General features: G+C 38.0%; 1 protein-coding gene and 1 long non-coding RNA gene across 3 annotated transcripts in view; one reads left to right on the forward strand and one right to left on the reverse strand.

The window, feature by feature from the left end:
• LOC127953011 (E3 ubiquitin-protein ligase SMURF2) overlaps positions 1-25,303 on the forward strand; it is a 53,455-nt gene that overhangs the window by 16,266 nt on the left and 11,886 nt on the right. The window contains exons 2-9 of one of the 2 annotated variants that reach the window (XM_052551902.1): positions 6,547-6,585; positions 12,548-12,656; positions 16,365-16,504; positions 18,325-18,390; positions 19,728-19,812; positions 20,010-20,093; positions 23,155-23,357; positions 25,024-25,108. In XM_052551902.1, the coding sequence (XP_052407862.1) occupies positions 6,547-6,585; positions 12,548-12,656; positions 16,365-16,504; positions 18,325-18,390; positions 19,728-19,812; positions 20,010-20,093; positions 23,155-23,357; positions 25,024-25,108 (811 nt within the window). The remainder of the gene's footprint in view (positions 1-6,546; positions 6,586-12,547; positions 12,657-16,364; positions 16,505-18,324; positions 18,391-19,727; positions 19,813-20,009; positions 20,094-23,154; positions 23,358-25,023; positions 25,109-25,303) is intronic. The other variant, XM_052551903.1, reaches the window with a different exon arrangement.
• The window catches only part of LOC127953018 (uncharacterized), a 97,100-nt gene continuing 72,674 nt past the window's right edge, over positions 878-25,303 (reverse strand). The window contains exons 2-3 of the long non-coding RNA XR_008153092.1: positions 3,504-3,571; positions 878-981 (exon numbers count right to left, since the gene is read on the reverse strand). This is a non-coding gene — a long non-coding RNA (uncharacterized LOC127953018). The remainder of the gene's footprint in view (positions 982-3,503; positions 3,572-25,303) is intronic.

The raw sequence follows: 25,303 nt of genomic DNA on the forward strand, positions 1-25,303 counted from the left end.
AGTTATGTTTCTAACAAATATGCAGCTTTCACTTCACAAGGCATTAACTAACTAGAGTGGTGTCGATTATTGTGATGTTTTTATCAGCTGTTTGGAATCTCATTCTGACGGCACCCATTCACTGCAGAGGATCTAGTGGTGAGTAGGGCTGCAACAAACTATTATTTTGATAATCGATTAATCAAATGATTATTAGAACGATTAATCGACTAATTGTCGATTATTTCACTGATTAATCAGTAGACATTGACTGATTATTCAGCTTTTGCAATTAGTTAAAATGTTGAGTTATGCAAATTGTAACAAATACATAATGGAAATCACTTCAGCTTTTGAAAGCCATATTATGTTATTACAATTATATATATATATATATATATATATATATATATATATATATGGCACACAAAAGAGATGACCAACAAGTAACTGAATGACACATTCTGCCGTACAAATCCTTTTTTTAATTCATGCAAAAAACAAGGTATGTGATAAGACGTTTTACTTTTGGATAAAGTATTTTATTCACAAAATAATCTCTGGTAAAATACCATCACTTTAATGAAATATTTTTTTCCCACTACTAAAAATATTTTACCACTAGCCAGCTCCACACTGGAGAGCTGCTTTATAACAGAAAATCAAGTTGTAATTCTAACTGAAATTGACACAGACTCTGGTTTTTCATGTTTAACACTGTAAAGCTCCTTGATTTAAGGCTATCTATTGCATAAAGTACTATATAAACCAACGTGACGTGACTGGACTTCACTGCAGAGCTCGTGCAAATATCCACATCGCTGTAATCAGATGTGTTTTTAACTGCTGCATTCACACCACTGTACATATTCATCCAAACGCCGCTCAACATGCAGTTTCAGGTTCATTCAGCTGCGTTTGCTTCATAGACAGTAAAAGAAATGGACACAGCGACCTCATTGGATTCAACGGAGACAAGTGAAGTCAATTAGAAGCACACACCTCTATGGAGCCAGAAGAGTCTCAATAAAGATAAATGCACACACTACATTCACATATGCACACACAGGATTCATAGATGCACACACATGATTCATAAATACACACACAAGATGCACAAATGCGCACAAAATTCACAAATGCACACACAAAATTTAAAAAGCACAGAAGATTCACAAATGCATACAAAATTCAGAAATGCACACAAAAATCAGAAATACACACACAATTCAGAAATGCAAACAACATTTACAAATGCACTCAAGATTCACAAATGCACAGGACAAGATTCACAAATGCACAGGACAAGATTCAGAAATGTATTTCTGATGCACACACACATATATCTTGATTCACAAACTGCTTGCGGTCTGTGAACTTCACTGCATTTGTGTGTGAATTTTGAGACTCCCCTGACTTGGCTCAACACACAAATGCTTTTTTTTAAACAGGGAATGATCAGCAACCAATCAGATATCTCCCTTCTTTTAGCCAATCACAAGAATGCACCCCATGTGGGGGGATTGTTTACTTATAAGCCAATCACATGAACGTGTTCACACAGCAATTGTATTAAATTGTATGAAAATACAGATGTTTAGATTACAATTCAGGTTTATTTTTTATTATTTTTTACTAAATATAAATTTAAAAATGTCTCAATACATATAGCCCAGTGACTGCAGAAAAAAAGTTAACCATGGATTCATAAATTTGCAATAGGCAATTATTTCATTTTATTGAAATATTTTAATGAAAGTAAAAAAAAAAAAATGTTTAAACCTTTTTGAATATTTAAATATATCTAAATATTCTTTTGGATGCAATATAGAAGTCACTTTAATTATAATATTCAGTCCCTACATGAAGAGAGAGTCAGTGGTCCGCTGCGAGAGGAAAGTGGCTCTCTGGCTGCGAAAAGTGGGTCTCCGGCTGTCGTTCGCTTAGGAAAGTGAGTTGATCGCTGCGTGAGGAAAGTGAATCGTTCGCTCAACTTCGCTGCTTGAGGAAAGTGAATCGTTCGCTGAGGAAAGTGAGTCGCTCGCTGGGTGAGGAAAGTGAGTCGTTCGCTGCGTGACTCGTGAGGAAAGTGAATCGTTCGCTGAGGAAAGTGAGTCGCTCGCTGGGTGAGGAAAGTGAGTCGTTCGCTGCGTGACTCGTGAGGAAAGTGAGTCGCTCGCTGGGTGAGAAAAATGAGTCGTTCGCTGCGTGACTCGTGAGGAAAGTGAGTCGTTCGCTGCGCAAAGTGGGTCGCTGGCTGCGCAAAGTGAGTCGCCGGCAAGGGGCAAGGAACTCGACCGGAAGTTGAAGTCGGGTGGGGGCTGCCATCTTTTAGCAGAACTTCACTTGCGTTAGCATTCCCATTGACTCCCATTCATTTTGGCGTCACTTTGACAGCGAATAACTTTACATCTGAGGCGTTTAAAGACTCTGTTTGTCCATTATTTATTTCTAAAGATACACGACAATGTATAAAGGGCTCCATTACCTTCTATGTTACATTATGGCCCCGTATAAACAGTTTTTGTAAAAAATAGGCTAACGATTGCGTCATAACCACTCGGCTCTCTGTCGCATTACCGTACAGACAGGAGGAGAAGCTCGCAGGCAATTAACTTAATATGGCGTACTGGCGTTACATTTTAAAATACTATACAAAATAATTAATCAGAATACTTACTCCTGCTCACTCACGACAAAGAACTCCCCGCTCAAGCTCGCCGTCTCTGCAAGATTAACGATGGCAGTTTGCACGCACAGCCACTTAGAAGATTTACATCTGGCAGACAGGTTGCTGACGTCGTCAAGCTTCGTTTGAGTCTGCGCGTCAGAAACGGAAGTGCTAAAAAACGCTAAAACTGGGCTTCATTTGTCTCAATTGAGTTCCAATGGGGTCGCTGTGTCCATTTCTTTTACTGTCTATGGTCGCCGGCTGTGTGAGGTAAGTGAGTCGTTCGCTGAGGAAAGTGAGTCGTTCGCTGCGTCAGGAAAGTGAGTCGTTCGCTGATTGGCTTATAAGTAAACAATCCCCCACGTGGGGTGCATTCTTGTGATTGGCTAAAACAAGGGAGATATCTGATTGGTTGCAGATCATTCCCTGTTTAAAAAAAGGCATTTGTGTGTCGAGCCAAGTCAAGGGAGTCTCAAAATTCACACACAAATGCAGTGAAGTTCACAGACCGCAAGCAGTTTGTAAATCAAGATATATCTGTGTGTGCATCAGAAATACATTTCTGAATCTTGTCCTGTGCATTTGTGAATCTTGAGTGCATTTGTAAATGTTGTTTGCATTTCTAAATTGTGTGTGTATTTCTGAATTTTGTGTGCATTTCTGAATTTTGTATGCATTTGTGAATCTTCTGTGCTTTTTAAATTTTGTGTGTGCATTTGTGAATTTTGTGTGCATTTGTGTATCCTGTGTGTGTATTTATGAATTATGTGTGTGCATGTATGAATCCTATATGTGCATATGTGACTGTAGTGTGTGCATTTATCTTTATTGAGACTCTTCTGGCTCCATACACTTCCTGGGGGTCGAGCGTACTGCGCAGACTCAAACTGAACTTGATGACGTAGATGTCACGTGAGCAACCTGTCTGACCGTTGTAAGTCTTCTAATAGCTGTGCCAAAGGAAATCTGAATCACCCACCGAATCTTGCAGACGTTGTTGAATAATTTTGTCCCATTACTTTTATGGACTCTATAGGCTTCTCCCTTGACTTCATGCCTCCACGTCCCCCTGATAGCCTCACAGAGCTTTTCCTCCTGTCCATACAGTAATTTCTCTAAGTCTGTGCGACAGAGAGTCGCAGGTTATGACGCAATCGTTAGCCTATTTTTTTACAAAAACTGCTTCTACGGGACCATAACATAAGATACAAGGTAATGGGGCCTTTTATACATTTTCGTGTTTCATTATAAATAATGAATGGACAAATTGAGTCTTTAAACGCCTCAGATGTAAAGTTATTCGCTGTCAAAGTGACGCCAAAATGAATGGGAGTCAATGGACTGCTTACAGCAGGTGGGGGTCCGCTAGCTAATGGCGGCGCCCAGGGATGCTTCAATAAAATATGAAACCCTGCCCCCCTGGTTTGCTCTGAAGCACTGTCTTCTTCTTTTGTATTGCATTCAGGAGAGCTGAATTACAGTCTTCCGCTACAGTGCCACACTGGTCAAACCGCCTTATTGCAGGCTCTTACATTAGGGTTAGAAAAAATAAATGGATTTCATACGTAATGCTACATTTCTCCAAATCTGTTCCGTTTAAGAAACTTATCTATATCTAAAGAGAATTTTCTTGAGTATAGTGTGCACTCCAAGTCTATAAGAAGGGCAGTTGCTACACATGCTAACTGCTACTGTGCTCATAATTCAGTTGTTTTCACTCATAGTTCATGCTTATTTTTCATTTTTTGTACTCGTTCCTAAATGCTCTGTTTCTAGTTCTTTGAATTCCTCTCTGATACAGACACTGACACTTAATGTTAATAACTGATAGAGATGAGTGCAGACGAGGTGTTAAAGGCTGAGTGTGTGTGTGTGTGTGTGTGTGTGTGTGTGTGTGAGTGAGTGAGACTTCCATACAGAGAGAGAGGGAGATACATTCCAGATGGTGGAATGATGAGGTGGGTTTCACTGGAACGTTAAACATTCCCAGGGATGTTTGCAGAGAGAAATTCTTCCTCGACTGCGAAGCAAGCATGTTTCCTTTTTATCTGATCCCTCCCTCTCCTCTTTCTCTCACCATCTCCCTCCCTTCTCTTGGACTCAGACCGTCGCTATCATCACCTGCTGCAACTGTTCGAACCCGTCACACTAGTCTCTTCTCTTTTCCCGACACACTGGCTCGATTAATGTATTACTCTCTATTTCTGAAACCTTTTTTAAATGAGTGTTGACTGAGTGTATATATGAACGTGTGTGAGTTGAGGAACAGCTGTGGCCGTGCCGCAGACAGAATCAATAGCAGTCTCAGTATGGGTGTTTCCGGGGCTGTTTGGATTTGCTAAGTAAAGTCTGCAGTTCACCTGCACATCAACATTTTCTCGGCCCTTTAACCTCCTCCACACATTCCAGTTATTCTTACCGTCTCAGCTTTCTTACATCTGGAGGGGCGAACTGCTGTAGGTTTTTGTGTGAATAGCTCAAATGTTGTGCCCCTGCTCTCTAGTCGCCCTTCATTCCTGTCGTCGCATTTTCTGGTGCAGTCTGTCCTCTCTTTTTTTAGTTTTCCATCTCAATCAAATGTCTGTCTGTCCTCGCTTTCTTTTTTCTTTCTCTATATTTAACACCATCAATCTCTCTTTTGTTTTGTATTAGTGATATTTATGTCCTGTGCAGTGCAGAAATCATTAGAGCGGTGTTATATATTTTGCTGACTTGTGTACTGACATTATCCCAAATGTTTCGAAGAATGTTTAAATAAATCCTGAGAAATAGTGGCTCGTCCCTGGTCAATGTGTCGCCTGCCAGTGACGTCGCACACCCTCGATTTTGTTTTGTAGAAAATATTGAAACTTTAATATGTTATGCGTTTAATTTGGTTTTCAGCCTCACTCTGCTTCATACAATGACATTAATAAATCTTTAATACATAAGCTCATCCATGAACATGATTTCTGAGTCCTGTCAGATTGCATTGGCTGTGGGGATGAAGACCACAACTCCCATGATTCCACACTCGGTCACTACGCCTTTGTCTCTGTTTATTTTGAATACGCGCCCTTTAGCGGCGAAAACTTACTTATTGTGCCTTTAAACTGAAATCTCTTGTGTTAACTGACAACTTAGACCAGTTTGGAGTTAGAAGAACTTGTTTAGTTTTTCTTTTTTTACTCTTGAGTTATTAAGCTGAATGTAGGCCAGCAGTGGGATGTGGATCAGAGTGTTTTTTTTTTTACTTTGCATCTCTAATACATTATGAGCTTGATCTGGGAGTGCTGAGCACCGTAAGAGCCGCGCTTTGGATTTAGACATTTTCTCTGTGGTTGAAAACACGCCGAGATCCTAAAAATACTGAACTTGGAAATTAAAACATATCTACCAGTATGAGACCTAAATCCCCACGGACTCATTTTGTGCACTGCAGAAAACCATTTTATTAGTCATTTTCTTTAACTTACATAAAATACATTTATTTGATAAGCAAAATTGCATAATGTTGTTAAGATGCTAGTATTTGTTTTCAGAGAATGCCTTGAATTAGGTTAATTGTATCATATTGTTAAATTGTTGTCTCATTTTAAGGATAAATAATGAATAAATACATTTTTTTATTATTAACTTTATTAAGGGGATATGAAGTAATTATTAAAATATATTTTAAAATAATAGCTTAATTCAAAAGATATATTCTGTAAAAAAATATAATAAAAATAATTAGCCGTTTAATATAAATCAATCTTGTTTTAAGGATGTTGAGATTTTTACTGGAAGCTATAAAAGTTCCATTCTGATTCAGAACTCTGTAACATAAATCACTTTTGTGATTTAAATGTTTGGCAAATATCTATTTTGATCCCAAACATCCAAATAACAATGATTTTTTTTCCCTCTCTCTGCAGTTCTATGTGCAAAGAACCTGGTGAAGAAAGACTTCTTCCGTAAGTATATGACCTTCATAAATACTGAAAATGTGTTTCTGAAATCTAGTCAACTGCGAGAGCGCTCTATTCCTGTCAGCATATCTCAGCGCAGTGTTTTAGCAGAGGCTCATCTGTTAAAAGTGTGCAGAGAGAGATAAGTGCTCTTCCCCCACGGGACACCAGAAATGTGGGTCAGTTCGGGGAGACAAAGCAACCATTGGTCGCATCCACTCTCTCTACCCTGACACACAAACAACCAAGTCCACATCTGAATCACTGGTCAGATATCAAAGAGAGAGACAGATGGTGTTAGGAGGGGGAAAGAGAGACCGGTACCAGGCCAGACTGATGAAAAAGAGGTGAAAGTCAAAAGAGAGTAGCAAAAATGTGATGCTGGGAGAGGAATGAGGTCTAGCAGACAGTATGTGGTTAAATTAAGACTCAATCCCTCTGCTCTTGTTTGTAAACCTGCATGCATGCCTTTCCCTTTCTGCTCAGCCTGCAGTTGAATTCATAATCACAAAAAACAATTTAAGAAATAAAAGTGAGAGGAAAAGCAGTACCTATTTCGGGGAAAAGTGTTTGTTTGGAATAGGGATATACTAATATTATAATTCTGGCCCGTGCTGATGTACTAATAATTCATTTTTCTGATAACGTTGCATGGCCAACTTTAGATTAGTTTAGATTAGATTAGAACTAGATTAGTTTGTCTCATAAAAACTAAAATTATACATAGTAAAATATTAAAAAGTGGTTTTGTTTTTTGTCATTTGTAAATGTTGTGATGCTCAAATGGATCATGAGTCACAATATTATAATGTAAATTGTGACATCTAAAGGTGCATCTCAAAAAATTAGAATATCATAGAAAATGCCTTTATTTTTTGTACTTTAATTTTAAAAAGCAAGATTTCTCATGTTCTTGATTCATTGCACACAAATTTAGTTTTTCGTTTGAATTCTGATGGTTATGACTTACAGCTCAAAAAAATTCAGTATCTCAAAAAATTTGAACATTTTCTCAAAGATCTCCAAAGCAGTTTTTATAATGCACTCAATACTTGGTTGGGGCTCCTTTTGCAGGAATTACTGCTTCAGTGCGGCGTGGCATTGAGGCGATCAGCATTATTGAAGCCAGGTTGCTCTGATAGCGGCCTTCAGCTCCTCTGTATTGTTTGTCAGATGTTACTCATCTTCCTCTTCACAATACCCAATAGATTCTCTGTGAGGTTCAGGTCAGGTGAGTTGGCTAGCCAATCAAGCACAGTAATATCATGGTCATCAAACCACTTGGAAGTGGTTTTGGCACTGTGGGCAGGTGCTAAAGTCCTGCTGCAAAATGAAATCAGCATCTCCATAAAGCTTGTCAGCAGATGGAAGCATGAAGTGCTTCAAAATCTCCTGGTAGATGGTTGCATTGACTCTGGACTTGATACAACACAATGGAGCAACACCAGCAGACGTCAAAACACCCAAATCATCTCTGAGTTTAGAAACTTCACACTGGACTTTGGATTCTGTGGCTCTCCAGTCTTACTCCAGACCTTGATTTCCAAATGAAATGCTAAATTTACTTTCATCTGAAAAGAGGAATGTGGACCACTGAGCAACAGTCCAGTTCTTTTTCTCCTTACCCCATGTGAAATGCTTTTGGCATTTTTCCTGGTTCATGAGGGGTTTGGTTCTAGGAATGTGACAGTTGTAGCCCCTTTCCTGAAGACATCTGAAGCCCCTTTCACACTGCACGTCGGACCCGCAATATTCCCGTAACATTGCCTGGTCGCCTTCTGTGTGAAAGCAACCACGTCCCGGAATTGATTACCGAATCGAACCCGGGTCGGGGACCTAGTAACATTGCGGTAATCGATCCGGAACGAGCGCTGTGTGAACAAAAGCCAGATCTAATTCCGTATCGAAGTGATGACGCGCGTTATCGCGCGACTCTTTTACCGGCTGTTTTGAAGGAAGATCAACATTGGCCAGGAAAACATATGTGCAAACTGTAATGAAGCAGAGATCAGTTAGTTCCTCACTTTCCGCGCTGACGCCGAGATCGTTTGCTTGCTTCAGTTAAAGTATAACGTTCCAAGCGTTGTCGACTCGTACATTACACGTCACGCGCTGATGTCACGTGTCGTTACGGGATCTTCAAGGGTTGTGTGTGAAAGCACGCACATATACCGGGTCATCACTGGCAGTGTGAAAGTGCCAAATCTAGCGACCAGGGAACAATTACAGGAACACTTTACCCCTGTATTTGCAGGAATGGCAGTGTGAAAGGGGCTTGAGTGTGGTGACTCTCGATGCGTTGACTCCAGCTTCAGTCCACTCCTTGTGAAGTTCTCCCAAGTTCTTGAAGCTGCTTTTCTTGACAATCTTCTCAAGGCTGTGGTCATCACTGTTGCTTGTGCACCTTTTCCTATCACACTTTTTCCTTCCAGTCAACTTTCTATGAATACATTTTGATACAGCACTCTGTGAACAGCCAGCCCTTTCAGCAGTGTCCTTCTGTGGCTTAACCTCCCTGTGGAGGGTGTTGATGATTGTCTTCTGGACAACTGTTAAGTCAGTATTCTTTCCCATAATTGTGGTTGCATGTTCTAAACTAGCCCAAGAGGTACCCAGTATTTATACTCAAAATTAATCAAACTAACCAAGCTCAAAATGGAATATTCAAATGTTTTGATTAGTGATCGACCGATATTGGTTTTTTATAACCGATACCGATTATTTGTATGTTTATGTACCCGATAACCGATATGCAGAACCGATATTTATTTACTGTTATACTTCTGTTTCTGACAATTATTACAACACAAATGAGCTGAAAAAAACATTTTATTTATAACAATCACTCCCCCCTTGCATACAAAAAAAAAAAAACATTATATTTATACACAAATAAATAGAGGGGTCTGAGTCCAAAAAATTTAAGCACACTGTTACTAAGTGTCTTTGTTTTAAAATAAAAGCTTTGATGAGGTAAAAAAATAAAAACAGGTAAAAAAATAAAGCACAAAAATGATTCTAACATATTGGTGGGGGCGGGAGGGCTATTTAGGAGTGCATAGCTATTTACTCCCAGTTAAGCAGAACTAGGTTTTAGTGTAGAAAACAGAGTCTTTCAGCATTCTGCCCTGTAAGCCTGCTTCCTTCAAAAATGTCATGCAGTGGCCGTGCTTGAGGCTTCCTGATCATCAACCCAGTCAGGTGCTGAGCAATATGAACGAACTTTTTTTCCCGAGACTATATAAAGTTAAACAGCACTTGTCAGTTTGCATTTTATGATCTAGATTCAATCTAACGTTAGATCATGAAATGCCAACTGACAAAGTGCTGTTTGACTATAATTTAATCAACCGCGATCGCGCATGGAGATAATAAATAATTAATTTCCACAAAGCGGTATATGTAGCCTATATGTGTATTAGCGAAATAATTGTTATGTAGTAAATGATAATATAATCTAGGGTGTTTAAACAAGATAATCTTGTCAAAAGTTTCATTCAGTGGCATTGCTTGAGGCTTCCTGATCATCAACCCAGTCAGGTGCTGAGCAATATGAACAAACTTTTTTTCCCGAGACTATATAAAGTTAAACAGCACTTGTCAGTTGGCATTTTATGATCTAAATTTAATCTAACGTTAAATCATGAAATGCCAACTGACAAAGTGCTGTTTGACTATAACTTAATCAACCGCGATCGCGCATGGAGATAATAAATAATTAATTTCCACAAAGCGGTAGGCTATATTTATATGTGTATTAGCGAAATAATTGTTATGTAGTAAATGATAATATAATCTAGGGTGTTTAAACAAGATAATCTTGTCAAAAGTTTCATTCAGTCGCCGTGCTTAAGCCTCCAGATCATCCGTCAGTTGCTAAGCAATATGAACAAACTTTCTCTTCTAGACTAATGGTGAGCAAATACAACAGATAGAGAATTAAATTCAACGCTTTTATTTTCAACATGCATTCATGTCTGTTTTATTTAATTCATGTAAAGATACGTCTTTATTGGGGCAGGACATGATGAATTACACTACGTGACTCAATGAGTTCGTCTCAATTGTTTAGAAACAAGCTGCATAAATTAACTATATCAGGAATTTATGTCTCAGATCTCATTTGTGCATGTCTGTTATGTTAAATAAAGTTGATTAATTAAAGCAAACCAAGTAGAACATATATTTACCTGTGCACTGAGTTGTTGTTGACTGATCTCCTCAGACACCCGGGCTGCAATGGCGGAAATCTCAAAACGGCCACAAGATGGCGCCGTAAATCGCCGAATCCGATATTACAAAACCGATACCCGATTATGGAAAAATGCTTAAATATCGGGAAAAATATCGGTAAACAGATACATCGGTCGATCACTAGTTTTGATATACTGAATTTCAACAACAACAAAAAACGACTGAAAGTCGTAACCATCAGAATAAAAAAAAAAAAAATCTTGAAATATTTCAGTTTGTGCAATCAATCTACTATATAAGAAAGTATGCTTTTTTAAATAAAATTACAAAAAATAAAGACCCTTTCCATGATAATTTTTTAGATGCACCTGTAGATATCTGCTAAATTTGAAATACTATTACCTATACTAAATACTTCAATGCTAACCAATAGTTTCAGTACTAAAGCTTTGATCTAGAATGTTGCTTGTGTAATCAAACCAATTCAGTTGTTATTATGAATGCTAACATTAAATCACCACCGGACAGTATCAATGACGGAAAAATACTTTCTAAAACTAACGAGAACGAGTCTTGCTTTGTCTTCAAATACACATTAATTAAATTTAATTTCTTTAATGTAAATTTTTGCAGAAAAGATTTTAGAAATTTGATCAGTATGTTATGTAGTATGCTTTGTTTTTGTGTAACCCTTGTATTATTTGCAACTCAGTTTTGCATGAAGATAAATTACTACTACTACTCCTCTTTCATTGTAATAAAATAAATCAGATAATTAAAAACCATAAAAATGTAGCAATACAACTCTTTTTTTTCTTTTATAAATAATATTTGTATTATTTGAAACTCAGTTTTGCCTTGAAGATTTACTACTACTACTCCTCTTTCATTGTAATAAAAACCATACAAATGTAGCAATACATTATTTTATTTTATTTTATTTTAAAAATAAAATAAAATAATATTTTAAAGGATTTTATCAAAAGGCTGTAACATAAAATGAAGGGACCTTAAAGGGATGCTCCACCCAAAATGAAAATTTTGTCATTAGTCACTTAACCCCAGGTCATTCCATAGGTTGCCAAGTAAATTACACTGTCAAGGTCCAGAAAAGGATGAAAGACATCGTCAGAATAGTCCATCTGCCATCAGTGGCTCAACCGTAACGTTATGAAGCGACCACAGTACTTTTTGTATGCAAATAAAACAAAAAAAACTTTATTCAACAATTTGTCTCCTATGTGTCACTCCACATTAGTATGCAGGCAGCGTATGCTCTTCTGTGTCAGCCACGCTACAAGGATATGTTTTCTATGTACATTTTTGCTTTAATTTGAATGAAAACATCACATCCATGCAGCGTGACTGACACAGAAGAGTGTATGCTGCCTGCGTCCAACTCAAATTCTCCAAAATGGAGCTACAGTGATGTGGAGAGACACAGAGGAGACCAATTGTTAAATAAAGTCGTTACTTTAGCTTTTTTTAGTTTTATTCGCATACAAAAACTATTGTCGTCACTTCATAACATTATGGTTGAATCAAAGTCTCAAGCCTCCCGGATTTCATCCAAAATACCCTAAATTGTGTTTAGAAGACAAACTAAGCTCTTATGGGTTTGGAATGACATGAGGGTAAGTGATTTCAGGTTTCAGGTTTCAAACAAATTTCACACCGAAACTAAATGTATGAGTATGAACTAAATGGTCTTGTATTCAGTGCTCTCTTCAGTTCCTGCTCGGAAGTAGGTAAATGTTGTTTGTGTATTTTGCAGGACTGCCTGACCCCTTTGCTAAAGTGGTGGTGGACGGTTCAGGGCAGTGCCACTCGACAGACACAGTGAGGAACACGCTGGACCCCAAATGGAACCAGCACTATGACCTGTAAGAGCTCTTCTTGGTCTGATTGCATTCAAACACACAGCCAGTGTCACACCCAGCTCAGCTTAAACCTGAGACGGTAATGTTCAGATACCAGAATCAAGAAGACTACCACTCAGAAGCAGATCTCATTTCGAAGCACACGGTCATCTGTCCTCTTGTTAGACTCTTAGAGATTTCTTAGAAATCATTTAATTTCATCTGCCAAGCAGCAGAAAAGAAAAAACACACTATGGAAGTTGTTTATACGACTTGTGTATTTCAAGTCTTCTGAAACTATACATTAGCTAACTGTAAGAAAACTAAATTGATACACTTCATCCTCCCCTAACCTCATCTCTTTTGCATTTCTGTGAATTATGGATGTCTCACTCAGGAATCAGTGTGGCGGTGCATTACTGAGGTGCAAACCTAGCATGACTGGTCTTTACGAAATTGAAAATTGAGCTCTGAGATTTGCAAACAAACATAGTTTTTGCTGACCACTTTTATGGTATGTTTTTTCCATCATTTAAGCTCAACGTTAAAATGTCAATTTTCAAATAAGGTTTTTTCTTGAACTGCTGGTTTACGATTTCTTCCAATCTCTTCATCAGTGTAGCCCATCAGTTAAGCTCCCAGCATCCTTCAGGCTTTGAGGATTTAGGTCACCTCCTCTGGAGTCGACGGCTCTGTCTGTGGAGATCATAGGACAGATTTCCATGGGTGCAAAATCCCATATCCTTTCATTATACCGTACGCTTCTAGTTCTATTTACATTTCTTAAGAGGTTTTATCTCCAACTACGAGTATCAACAGTTTTACAGCATGGGATAAAAATAGAAACGTTCCCTCCATGCAGGCTTGTCACTTTTCTCACCGACCAAAAGCAAAACTTAAGAGAAGATGCAAAGCACTAAAAACTGACATCCAAGGAAAGGCCGGCCAAAAAAAAAAGAAGAAGATTTCCAATACTTGTCCCGTTCTCATGTCGCGCTGACAGTCGGCAGCTAGAGGAAGCACACGTCTCCTTTTGTTTGATTGCTAGGGCAACCGTAGACTAGCCCTCACCCCCAGGACGGCCGTCGAGTTCGCCAAACATGTCACGTCTGTCAGCGGAAAATAGGCCACCGTTTCCAAAGCCCTCCCCGAAAACCGGAATAATGGGTGAGGAAGAGAAAACAAGGAGATCTGAAATACTGAGGGATTTCTGTTCGCCATCTGGGTTTGTACAATAGTGAAGTTAGTAAATCTGTGAATCCCGTTATGCACATCACAGTTGTCTCTTTGTTGGCAGGGAAAACTGTTGAAATCTTCCCAATGTTAAAAAGCTGTTTTGGTAGTTTTGTTATTTTCGTTAAATGTCAAAATCATTTAATGATGAAAGATTAACAGGGCTAAAAACATCGCAGGGGTTGCATGTTGAACTAGAAGATAACCGCTAATGTGTGTAATGATCAATAGCACAGAAAAAAAAAACACAACAACTTGCTGATAACCAAAAACCGTTCCAGCAGAGATTAACATTTACATTTATATTCATGCGTTTAGCAGGCGCTTCTATACAGAGCGACTTGCAATAGAGGAATAAGTAATAAGGTTAAAACATTAACCTAGATGCGAGGAGACTTAAAAAACGGAAGTGGGGGGGGGGGAAATGTGCTAGATATTTAGGACAGAAGGAGTCTAAGGAAGGTCCTTAGTCTGAAAAAAACTGTAATTCTCCAGTATTTCTGAAGGATCATGTGACATTGGAGTAATGGCTGATAAAAATGCAGCACTGAAAAAAATAGGAAACCAATATTATAATAAATTTCACAGTTTTTTATATATATAATTTTTCAAATAAATGCAGCCTTAATGAGCACAAGAGACACCATTTAAAAACTTAAAAAATCTTAGACAGCAATGTATGTATGTGCGTGTGTGTCTTTAGTTGATGTTTATGTTCACATACTGTTTTTCTCTCAAAAGGGTTTTTCAAAATGAATTCAAAGATAACATTTGTATAAGCTTGCCGCACATGCTTTACATTTGATTTCAAATGAAAATGTTGTCATTGTATTGGACATCTATTTGTTATTGACACATTCACAGAGTTTCCTGGGAAAGTTCAGAAACAGACAGTGAGGTTTGATGAAGGGTTATCAGAGAAACCTAAAAATGGTAATTTAAACGTAATTATCTGTTGTTAAGTGTTGACAGCGCAGGTCGGTTTATTGTTGTGCCTTTTGTCCCGTCATCCTTTAGTCTGGTTGGGTAACTTGTCCGGTTGGGTAAGCTCTTGTCTGTTAAGTAGTAAAGTTTGTGTAGAAGTATAGTGTATAAAGGCTGTTATGAGCTCAGACTTCAGAGCTGTTTCTGACTCTGTAGTAGACATTCTCCAGGTCAGAGAGACAAACTCTTGATTGTTTGGGTTTGGTTGGACTCATTCTGGTGAGAACATCCACGCAGACATTGGCATCCTCTCTTTTTGTTTCTTTCATCCTTCCCCTATTTCTGCCTTTCTCTATTTACTCCTCTACCTCTTCGATTGGTTTTCAGTCCAAACAATGTCTGTTGCCCAGGGATTCTGCCCCATTGGCAGGCTTACAGGCTTACGTTCAGAGTTAGCTTGGACATTTTTTGACAGCTTAGCTCCATTTGATGTCCAGTTCTGGAGGTGTTTCTGCTCCCCGAATTTAAGGGAATCATTTGTTTTGTCTAACGCCATGCCAGAACATTCAGACAAACCAACTGAGCTTTATACCAAACAACATTAGACATCCCAGTTCTCTTTGCACTCTTACTTCTTCCTGTTCTTCATATTTCGTTTTTCCTGCTTATGATTTTTGTCTTTTTCCTTGTCATTGTCACCCTCTTCCTCTCCACCTTCTTCATTGATTTCTATCGACTTTGACCTCTGTCTTCTTCCTCTTTGTAGTCTTCTTACTATTTGGTGTCTTTTTCCGCTTCATTATCTTTTCCCTCTTGCTCTTCTTCATTTTCATCGACTTCCTCCTCCTGTCATCATCTTGCTTTTCTTTTTAATCTTTCTCTGTTGCTTTTTCATGTTCTTCTTCCCTCACCTTCCTGTACCTCTTCATCTACTTTGACCTCCCTTTGTCTTCCTCTTCCATGTCTTCTTCCTCGCCTTTGTCTCTTCCACTTACTTTTCCTCATCTGTCATTTTTACTTTGTCATCTTCCACATTTTCTTTTGTTTTCTTCCTCTTCTGTCTTTCTAATTTACTTTATTCTCTTTGTCATCTTGGTCTTTTTCCTCATCTTCTTCCTCTAAGTCTGCCATCTTTCTCTTTTTTTCCCCTTATCTTTGTTGTCTTTCTCTTTATCTTCTGGCTTTTCCTGTTCTCCCCCGTTACTTCCTCTTTGTTGCCGTCTTGCACTTCTTTTTCATCTTTCTCTTCTTTCTATTTTTCTTCTGACTGACGAGTCATTCGTCTTCATAATTATCTTCAGTGTTTTTGTCTTCCTTGTTATCCTCTGTGTCATATTTCTGACATCATCTTCATTGTTTTTCTGTTATTTTTTATTTTTTTTTGTAATGAAGTCCTCATTGCTCTACATAAAACAGATCTTGTCCTCTGAGCCTCTGTGTGTAATCATGCTTCAGAATTCATGTTTTAAGCAAGAACCATGGGCTGTCGAGACCGATATGGTCTGAGTCTGATTTGCTTTTAAAGGAAACCTGATAAAAAAGGTAGAAGTCTGATGTCTCTTGTTATGTCTTCAGGTATATCGGGAAGTCAGACTCCATCACCATCAGTGTGTGGAACCATAAAAAGATCCATAAGAAACAGGGAGCGGGATTCCTGGGATGTGTACGACTCCTCTCCAACTCCATTAACCGACTCAAGGACACGGGCTGTAAGTGTGCGTGTATCATTTCCTCAGAAACAGTCTGTTAGCTTGTGTATAATTAGCTTAGACAGCATGGGTCTAACTTTTGTGTGTGTGTGTGTGTGTCTGGCTCAGAGCGGTTGTAAGTATGTACTACAATTGTGTGTTAAGTGAGCAAACTTTAAATAAAACACACAACAACAATGTTTTTAAGTAAAATAATACATCTGACTTTGGCGGAAGACCACTGTCTGTCTCAGGTAGAAGACATCCTGTTATTTGTGTGTCACTTTCCTGTCGGCTGCACAAGAACCTGTGTTGTTTTGCTGGTGAACTACAGTAAGTCAGTATGTTTATGGCTGCGTTTCAGCCCCAGGCTTGTGTTTAAGACGATTTTAAAAGCAGGCTTTCCCTAGAAACCCTCCAGCGTGACCACTGTCCTGGATAAGCTCAGGAAACCCACAGCCGCTCCCACAGCTGGAAGCCATTCAGTTCACCATTTCCTGTTGCACCCCTTCTGTCTCTCGCCCATCATTCTTTCTCTGTCTTTTCTCATTCTCTCTCTTCATCGCTCTCTAGTTCAGTCTGTCAGCAATAATCACGGCCTTAAATATTAATAGAAATGATATTTTTCTTAGCTTTTTTAGTTAATATAAATTCACAGAAATATCAGCTTTTCTGATTCATTTTCATCTACTTCCTCTTCCTAAATTTATATATATATATATATATATATATATATATATATATATATATATATATATATATATATATATATATAATATTTTTATATATATTTACATGTATTAATATATTCTCTCTCTCTCTCTCTCTCTCAATGTCTATTTGTTACAGCTAGTATGTTCTTATATATATAATATGGAAATGTTTATCTAAATATAAATATATCTAAATATATATTTTTATATATATTATTATCTTCTTTTTTTTAAAGTTGAAGAGATTTCTGAGAGCCGTGTGAGAAGTATTTGAAGTGTAACTTATTTCTTGTTACAATTAAAGTAATTTTGCAAAAATGTATTGTTTTTAACCTTATCGTCCCAATTTTGGCTATTTTTATATTAAGATTAAATTATAAGCTGCAAAATGTACCAGTGACTACTGTATTAATATCTGTTTTTTTTATTATTATGAAAGTACATAAAATGTTTGGTGTACTGGTGACATCTGCATTATTAAATATTATTGCATAGTTTTATCGACTGGTATGGTTAATTATTTTTATTTAAAAAGAAATTAATTATTTTGACTTATTTTTGAATTGCCTATGAGTGTTTAGTAAAAGTAACGTTCAACCACAAAATCATGGTCATCATTCTTCGCAGGTGTCTGAAGATATGAAGGGGTTTAAATGTGAGTGGAGTGTGTTGGGATGGGTGAACGCTTCTCCAGCCTTGTTTAGTCTAGCTGTGCATCCTGATCTGACTGTGTGTGTGAGAGAGAGAGAGTGAGAACAGATAGTGGCCTCTCTAATGTCTGCAGGCTTCTTGTTATTCCTGTCTCCCTCTTTCCGGCAATGGCAGAGAGCCCCAGCGTGTTTCTGGAAGCATCTCACTCCTATCAGCACATCTACAGTCTGAGAGGAATAAAGCAGCCTCTGTGTGTACACACACACACACACACACACACACTGATACAGAGCGCCCACAGTCTATGTGACCACACACATGAAATGTGGAGCGTTTTAGGCTGTTTTCTAAGTCTCAGATGGTTCACCGAGCGAGGAGGTCAGAGGTTATGACACAAAAGCCATGCAGGCTCTTTGGTTTCTCAAACTTTTTCTTTTTTCTCACACTCTTTCTTTATTTTTTTGCTCTCTCATTCATTTGCAGATCAACGTTTGGACCTGAACAAGTTGGGGCCCAATGACAGCGATACCGTGAGGGGACAGATAGTAGGTGAGTAACAAGCTTTGCTCGTTTTGAGGAATTTGCCACATCTGCCATTTATCCCGTGAGTCACACCATCTTCAAAGCTTGTCGTTAATGATGGCTCAAGCCACGCATTTACCTCCGACGCCCTGAAAACGTCCCAGGACGCGTGCATTCTGTCTGATTTATCTGTTGTGTTTAGCTATTCCGTTGTGATTTTCTTTCATGTTCTCGAAGAGCCTCATTGTTCCTTCATCAAGAAAGGGTTTTGTGGGGTGGTGATGTATTTGCGCCCCGGGTTGCACTTCCCACATACCATACCACAGTTTTTACAAGCAGCCATTCATCAGAACATCAATGCTTTCCCATGGCCAAGAGTTTCAAACATCCCTCTTATATGCCTGTCATGTCAAGATTTGCGTCACATATGCATTTCGATGAGTCACGTGAATGTAAGCAAGTAGTTATTAACCCCAGCCCTAAGGCAAACTTTACTTTTTACTATAGCTTATACTAAACACCTAAATATATATCTTATTGAACACTGTTTGTATAATAATATGATATATTTTTGTCTGCCATTATTATAATAATAATAATAATAATAATATTATTATTATTAAAGTTTGATAAATATGATAATAAAGATAACAATATGAGTTGGGTTTTTTAATTGATCTTTTTATAAATGCATTAATTTATTAAATGCGAAATGTTAATTGTTGATATTTTAAATGCATGATCTTTCTGTTTCTGCAAACAAACAAACAAACAAAAAGAAATTTTATAAGTACTGCAATATCTGTATTTTGACACTATGGGTTGGGTTTTTACATTTTTTTTTTTTTTTTTAAATGCATTATATTATTAAATGCATTGTTTTTTAATTCATTTTTAATGCATGATCTATATCTGTATATGCAAATATTGTTATTTATTTAATTTAATCTTTTTTATAGCTTTTTCTCTTTAAAATATATAATTTATAAAAAATGCACGATCTGTGTCTTAAAATATGGCAATATGTAAATGCATGATATATATCTGTACTTGCCAAAATACTTTTTTGATCCCCTTTTAACTTTTTTTTATTATTATTATTGATGAATTATAAAACAATTGGTGTCCTGTATGTTTTGTATTTTTTTTATTGATATATATTTTAAATAGGCTATCAGTATCTAATAAAATTCCAACATTTTTATAAATATATGATACATTTCAAAAACACGTTCATGCATTCACCGCAAAATGAGAATATCTATGCTATGCGTGTCACTCATCTTGACATTACTGTCAGATTGTCTGTAAACTATCACAGATAGGAGTGATCTAACAGCCTGTTTATGTGTGTTTGTCAACAGTTAGTCTTCAGTCCAGGGACAGGATAGGCAGCGGAGGGCCAGTGGTGGACTGCAGTCGTCTGTTTGACAATGACCTGCCTGATGGGTACGTGAAATATCTCTTAAAAAGCAACTAAATGCAAGCTCAAATATAAACCAGTGTTCAGCATTAGCAGATACTGAACATTAGCAGCCAGAGGTCTTATCCAACCCCTGTGTTTGTTCCTGCGCCATGAGCGTGTGTCTCTGTCTGTCTGTCTGTCTGTTCATCTGTATGAATGTCTCTTTGTGTTCTTTGTGCAGCTGGGAGGAGAGGAGAACTGCATCTGGCCGGATCCAGTATCTGAATCATATCACACGCAGCACCCAATGGGAGAGACCCACCAGGTGAGGCCAGGTTTCCTTTGTCATAGTCCCAGTTCACTTTTTCTTTCTTTCTTATTATTTACGGTTTTATTTATTTTATTATTTTATTTGTATTTATTTTGTTTAAAAAAATAGTTTTTAATTCATTTTTACTTAGTTTTATTTTGATTTTATTTTTATGTTAATGTTTACTAATTTTATTTATTTATTTTTAATAATTTTTTTTCCTTTTCATGTTTTATGTTTTATTTTTTAGTTTGGTTAACCAAATGGTTTTGCAGACTGAATCAAAGTCTTGTAGGATAAAGGCATTTTGGCTTACCCCAAATTAGTGTGTGGGTCATTGGGTTTGAGGTGGTTTTTCTGAATAGGACAGTGATTCTTGTGTGTGTGTGTGTGTGGACCCATGTGCAGCACAACAGGAAAATGTGTGTCGGCCACATCTGTCTTCTTTGCCATCTCAGACACTGACCCAAATTTATCCAGAAAACAGCTGAAAGATATAAAGCCATGCCGGGGAGCATCCCCGCTTCATGAATTTTTTAGGAAACACTCGACCATAAAGACCAAGAAACATTCCAGGCAACAATCCAAGACGAAGATCTAGAAAAAACACTGGTCTCGACTGTGAGAATATTTTTTACATTGAGTGTATTTAGGGTGCATAATAGGATATTAACTACTTTTGGATTTTGGTCAATATATGGAGGTTTTGTACACGCACTACCAACACACATTTATGTTCAAACATGTAAAAGTGAATTTTGCATCCAGTGGCCCTTTTAAACATCATGGCAGAGCATTAAAGTAGATCAATTGATTAGTTGACTAGTTGGTGCAACCCCTAGAAATAAAACTAGCCAATCTTAAACTCCCTTAAACTCTACAGCCTGTGTTTTTCTAGTCTTCCTCTAGACTGTGGGGATCTGGTTCAGTTCAGCCATAAGCACGTTAGTGAGGTTAAATGTCGACACTGGGCGACTACTCCTTGTGTGCAGCACGCGTTACAGTTCACAGCCACTGAAGCTCTTGAAACATCATTTAGGTCTGACGTTGCTTCCAAAGGCTCGGATGTGTTGAAACGGAGTGGAACAGAGGGAATATTGAAGGCGAGTACAGGCGGTGTTTATGCACTACATGATTCAGCACTCTGTCCTCGTTCGCTGAGCTCGTGTTGCCAGCCGCTTCACGGCTGAGCTGCTGTTGCACTTCACAATAACAGCACTCACGGTGGACCTGGGCAGCTGGAGCCGGACAGAAATTCACTCCCTTGTTTGGAGAGGTTGCAGGTTTGTGACTTTGTCATGTTGAAAGTCACTCAGCTCCTCGCGGCTCTGCTCGCCAGTGTTTGTCTACAGAGACCGCAGGGTGCTGACACCGTTACATTATTCATTTAGTATCCAAAGCAACTGTACATTTTGTACTACTGCGATTTGAACCTCACACAAAAGGTCACACTATTCTGTGCTTGGGTTTCCACAACTAATGCCCTTTGTATTGTTTTATTATGAATCTGTAACCCAGCAGAGCAAACAAATTGTTATGTGAGGCTACTGAAACGACCGCATAAACCAGCCTTAGAGGATTAATCTGGTCTTAATCTGGTCTGTTGGCTGGTTTTACAGAGATGTTCAGGTGTTTTTCAGATGGTTCAGCTGGGTGACCTATTCAAATTATTTTATTTTATTTTTATTTATTCTTTTTTTTTATTTTTTGCCTTTTATTATGATTTAACTTTTGCATTTTCTGTTTTTATTTAGTTTTTTTGTCTTTGATTTTTATTATGATTTTACTTTTTATTAATATTTTTTCAACAATTATTTTATTAATTTTTAGTTTTTAATTTAACATTTATTTTCATTTTATTGTAAGTTTATATTTGTTTTTATTTTACTTTATTACATTTTCTTTTTTACAAATATTTTTGTATTGTTGGTGCAAATGGTTTGCAAAATGAAAGTTTTGTAGGAGGATCAAGGTATTTTGGCTTTCCGAAATTACTTTCCAGCTCATTGGGTTTGACTAGCCTAAGATGGCTTGATGTCTGATCTGATGGCTGGTTTTAAAGGGATTTTTTTTGTTTTTGTGAAGCTAATCACCATCTTAGCCACTCTCTCTGGGAGACCATTTTAAATCAGTTAAAGGTGAAATAGGAGATCTTGGAAAATGCTAACATTAGCCTGATAGCACTGAAAGCGAACATCCCACCCTCCCTGCAATGGCCGTCCAAAGCCACGCCCCCTGAACGCATTTATGCTCACAGACCAGAATACCAGAGAAAACATTACTACAACAGGCTACATCAGCGGTACCCAATTCATGTCCATGTTCTGAAGTGAAGTAAACCCCTGCTCAGGGAGTAGGGAGCAATGAACACAGTGTAGGGATCATATCGATCAGAACACAGTTCATTCATATAGCTCGAGCTGGTCATCTAAGCGTGTTAACTAAGCGATACATGCAAAATAGGTGCGGGAATTGGGAACCGCTCGGATACATCATGTGTCATTAACCAGTGAGAAAACTTGAAAAGTGCTACAATACCAGGAAGGAAGACCAGGTTGTTGATGTTTGTCTGCCATTTTAGCTCTGTCTGCACAGCGTCCATGAATGTGCGAACAGGGTGCGCAGAGTTATACGTTGACAGGCAGGTAGAAAAAGCTTGGACCGAGCGTTTTGATTGGACGTACATTTCTTGGTCCTACGCCTTCCACAGAATATAGAAATACATTTAAACCACTTAGCTTAATAATTGCTATTGGGATGTGAAGAGACTTTCAACCAGTATAACAAAAAATGTTTCTTAAGACAATCACCTATTGCACCTTTAAGTTTGGCCAGCAAAGTCCGGACCATGTAAATGGATTTCGTTTATTTATTTTTAAAATGCAGTGTAATCTTTTTTCACATTTACATTTTACTTACCCATTTGTCACACACCTCAATTTGACTCAAAACTTCACATTCAAAACTAGCCTGGGAATTGAACCCATAACCTTAATGTTTCTAGCGGCAAACTTTTCAGCTATTTTAACGTAGTCTGTTGTCCCTCATGTTCTCATTTCCTCTTTCACACGTGCAGGCCTGCGTCTGAGTACTCGAGCCCCGGCCGGCCGCTCAGCTGCCTGGTGGATGAGAACACGCCCATCATGACGCCCAACGGGGCAGCGGGCGTACCTGCGGATGACCCCCGTGTGCAGGAGCGGAGGGTTCGCTCTCAGAGACACAGAAACTACATGAGCAGGACTCACCTACACACACCGCCCGACCTGCCCGAGGGATACGGTTCGTTCACACATACATCAGTCTTTCCATTAATACTGGCCAGCTTGCAAAGGTCAAAAATACACCCTGCACACACACACACACACACACGCACTTGCGCTGGAAATTTGTGCTGCAGCAGGAGTAATTAAAACGTCTCTTGAGCTGTAGAAAGGGAGCTCATCTGAAATATCTCAGACGTGCCGTCAGCACCAGCTGCAGGGTCAGACGGGTGACCTGGAAATCCCGCTGTGTGTGTGTGTGTGTGAGAGAGAGAGAGAGTCCGTGGAGAGATTCAGAGGGCAGAGGTTATAGACACGGGTTAAACACAGCTCTGTGCTGTGCTCAAGTAGCTGAATGTGGGTCTGTAGACATGAGATGCCGCTCAAGTTCACTTTGAGATGGGCTGGGTAACCTACATCTTGATGATCTGGTTTATTGTGAGTGGCTAAAAAATGTGGCTAACACTTTAGTTTAGGGACTAGTTCTCACTATTTACTAGTTGCTTATTAGCATGCCCATTATTAACATATTGGCATTAAGATGTTTATTAGTGCTTATAAAGATGATATTCTGCATGACGCATATTCTACATCTCTAATCCTACCCAATGCCTCAATTTAACATCTACCTTAATAATTATTATTGAGTTGCAAATAAGGAGTTTGTTGTTGTAGTTAGTGAGAACTGGACCTTGAAATAAAGTGTGACCAAATTGTATCTGCAGTGTTGTTTACCTTACATACTCAATTACATGTGATGTCCTTAGTGTTTTCATCGTCTATAGTTTCATGAGCTGCTCACAAACATTTCATCATTGTATTTGGTAAAACTATCTGAAAACATCTTCAGAACAAACCACTGGATTTAAAGCTTGGTTTAACTTTAGTCACTGACAAAACTATATTTCTAATATATAGTAGTAGAATTGACTTTTTAATGTAATGATAATATATGTAATGTTCTAATAAATTGCATTATTATTTTAAGGATTATCATGCAGATAATATATTTTTTCATCCATGTTTTAATTTATACAGCATATAATTCTGTAAATAGAAATGCAATGTTTTGTTGTAAATTTATTATGATTTAAAAGACAAAAAATTGCTATTTAAAATATTGTTATCAGACAATATTGTTCATAATAACTCTGTATTAATTGATCAAACACGTGGGGCTGTAAATTAAAAGGTCGCTTATTCTGTGGAGTTTACTTTAAAAATGTATTTTAGCATTCATGTGAAATGCATTTTCTTCCCTATTAATATTACAGAATGAACATCAAGTTAAATATCATTCTCAATCGATATGGGAGAAAATATATAGTGATAATAGTGAATAGTGAAAGTTAGCTGAAGGTGATTTGTCTGAATCTGTGACTTCATCTCAATCATTTTAAAGCCATCACACAGATTGATGATGCTCTGTCCGCCTTGAACTCCAGAAGAGCCTTTTATGGAAAGATTAACATGATCTTTTTGGTTTTGTGTTAACCGCAATTAAAATGAATCTTCTTGTTTATATGGAGCCATTATTTTCTGGTACTGCGGATTCACTTGTGTGAGTTTGCAGTGATGGATCAGATGTGGTGAATCAAAGTGAAAGTGAAAGAATGAAAGAATCACTTCTGTGCACACACACACACTGTGAATGACCGATGGTGCCCCCTGGTGTTTGTTCACAGAGCAAAGGACCACGCAGCAGGGTCAGGTGTACTTCCTGCACACGCAGACGGGCGTCAGCACATGGCACGACCCCAGGGTGCCCAGGTATGTTTATCACTTGTTTAACTTCTGTTTTACACTGGGTTTGTTTGCGGACTTGTGCCTTGTCCTAACCAAATGCAATGCATGAAGTCATGTTTAGTGACTAAATCAAAACACTGATGTGTTATATACAGCTATTGGTTTTTGACTATTAGTGAAAAAAGGCTCAAAGCTCAGTGCTGTTAACTGGTTTGGACC

The sequence above is a fragment of the Carassius gibelio genome, chromosome B3, assembly GCF_023724105.1.
Source record: "Carassius gibelio isolate Cgi1373 ecotype wild population from Czech Republic chromosome B3, carGib1.2-hapl.c, whole genome shotgun sequence".
In the NCBI taxonomy this organism is placed as follows: domain Eukaryota; kingdom Metazoa; phylum Chordata; class Actinopteri; order Cypriniformes; family Cyprinidae; genus Carassius; species Carassius gibelio.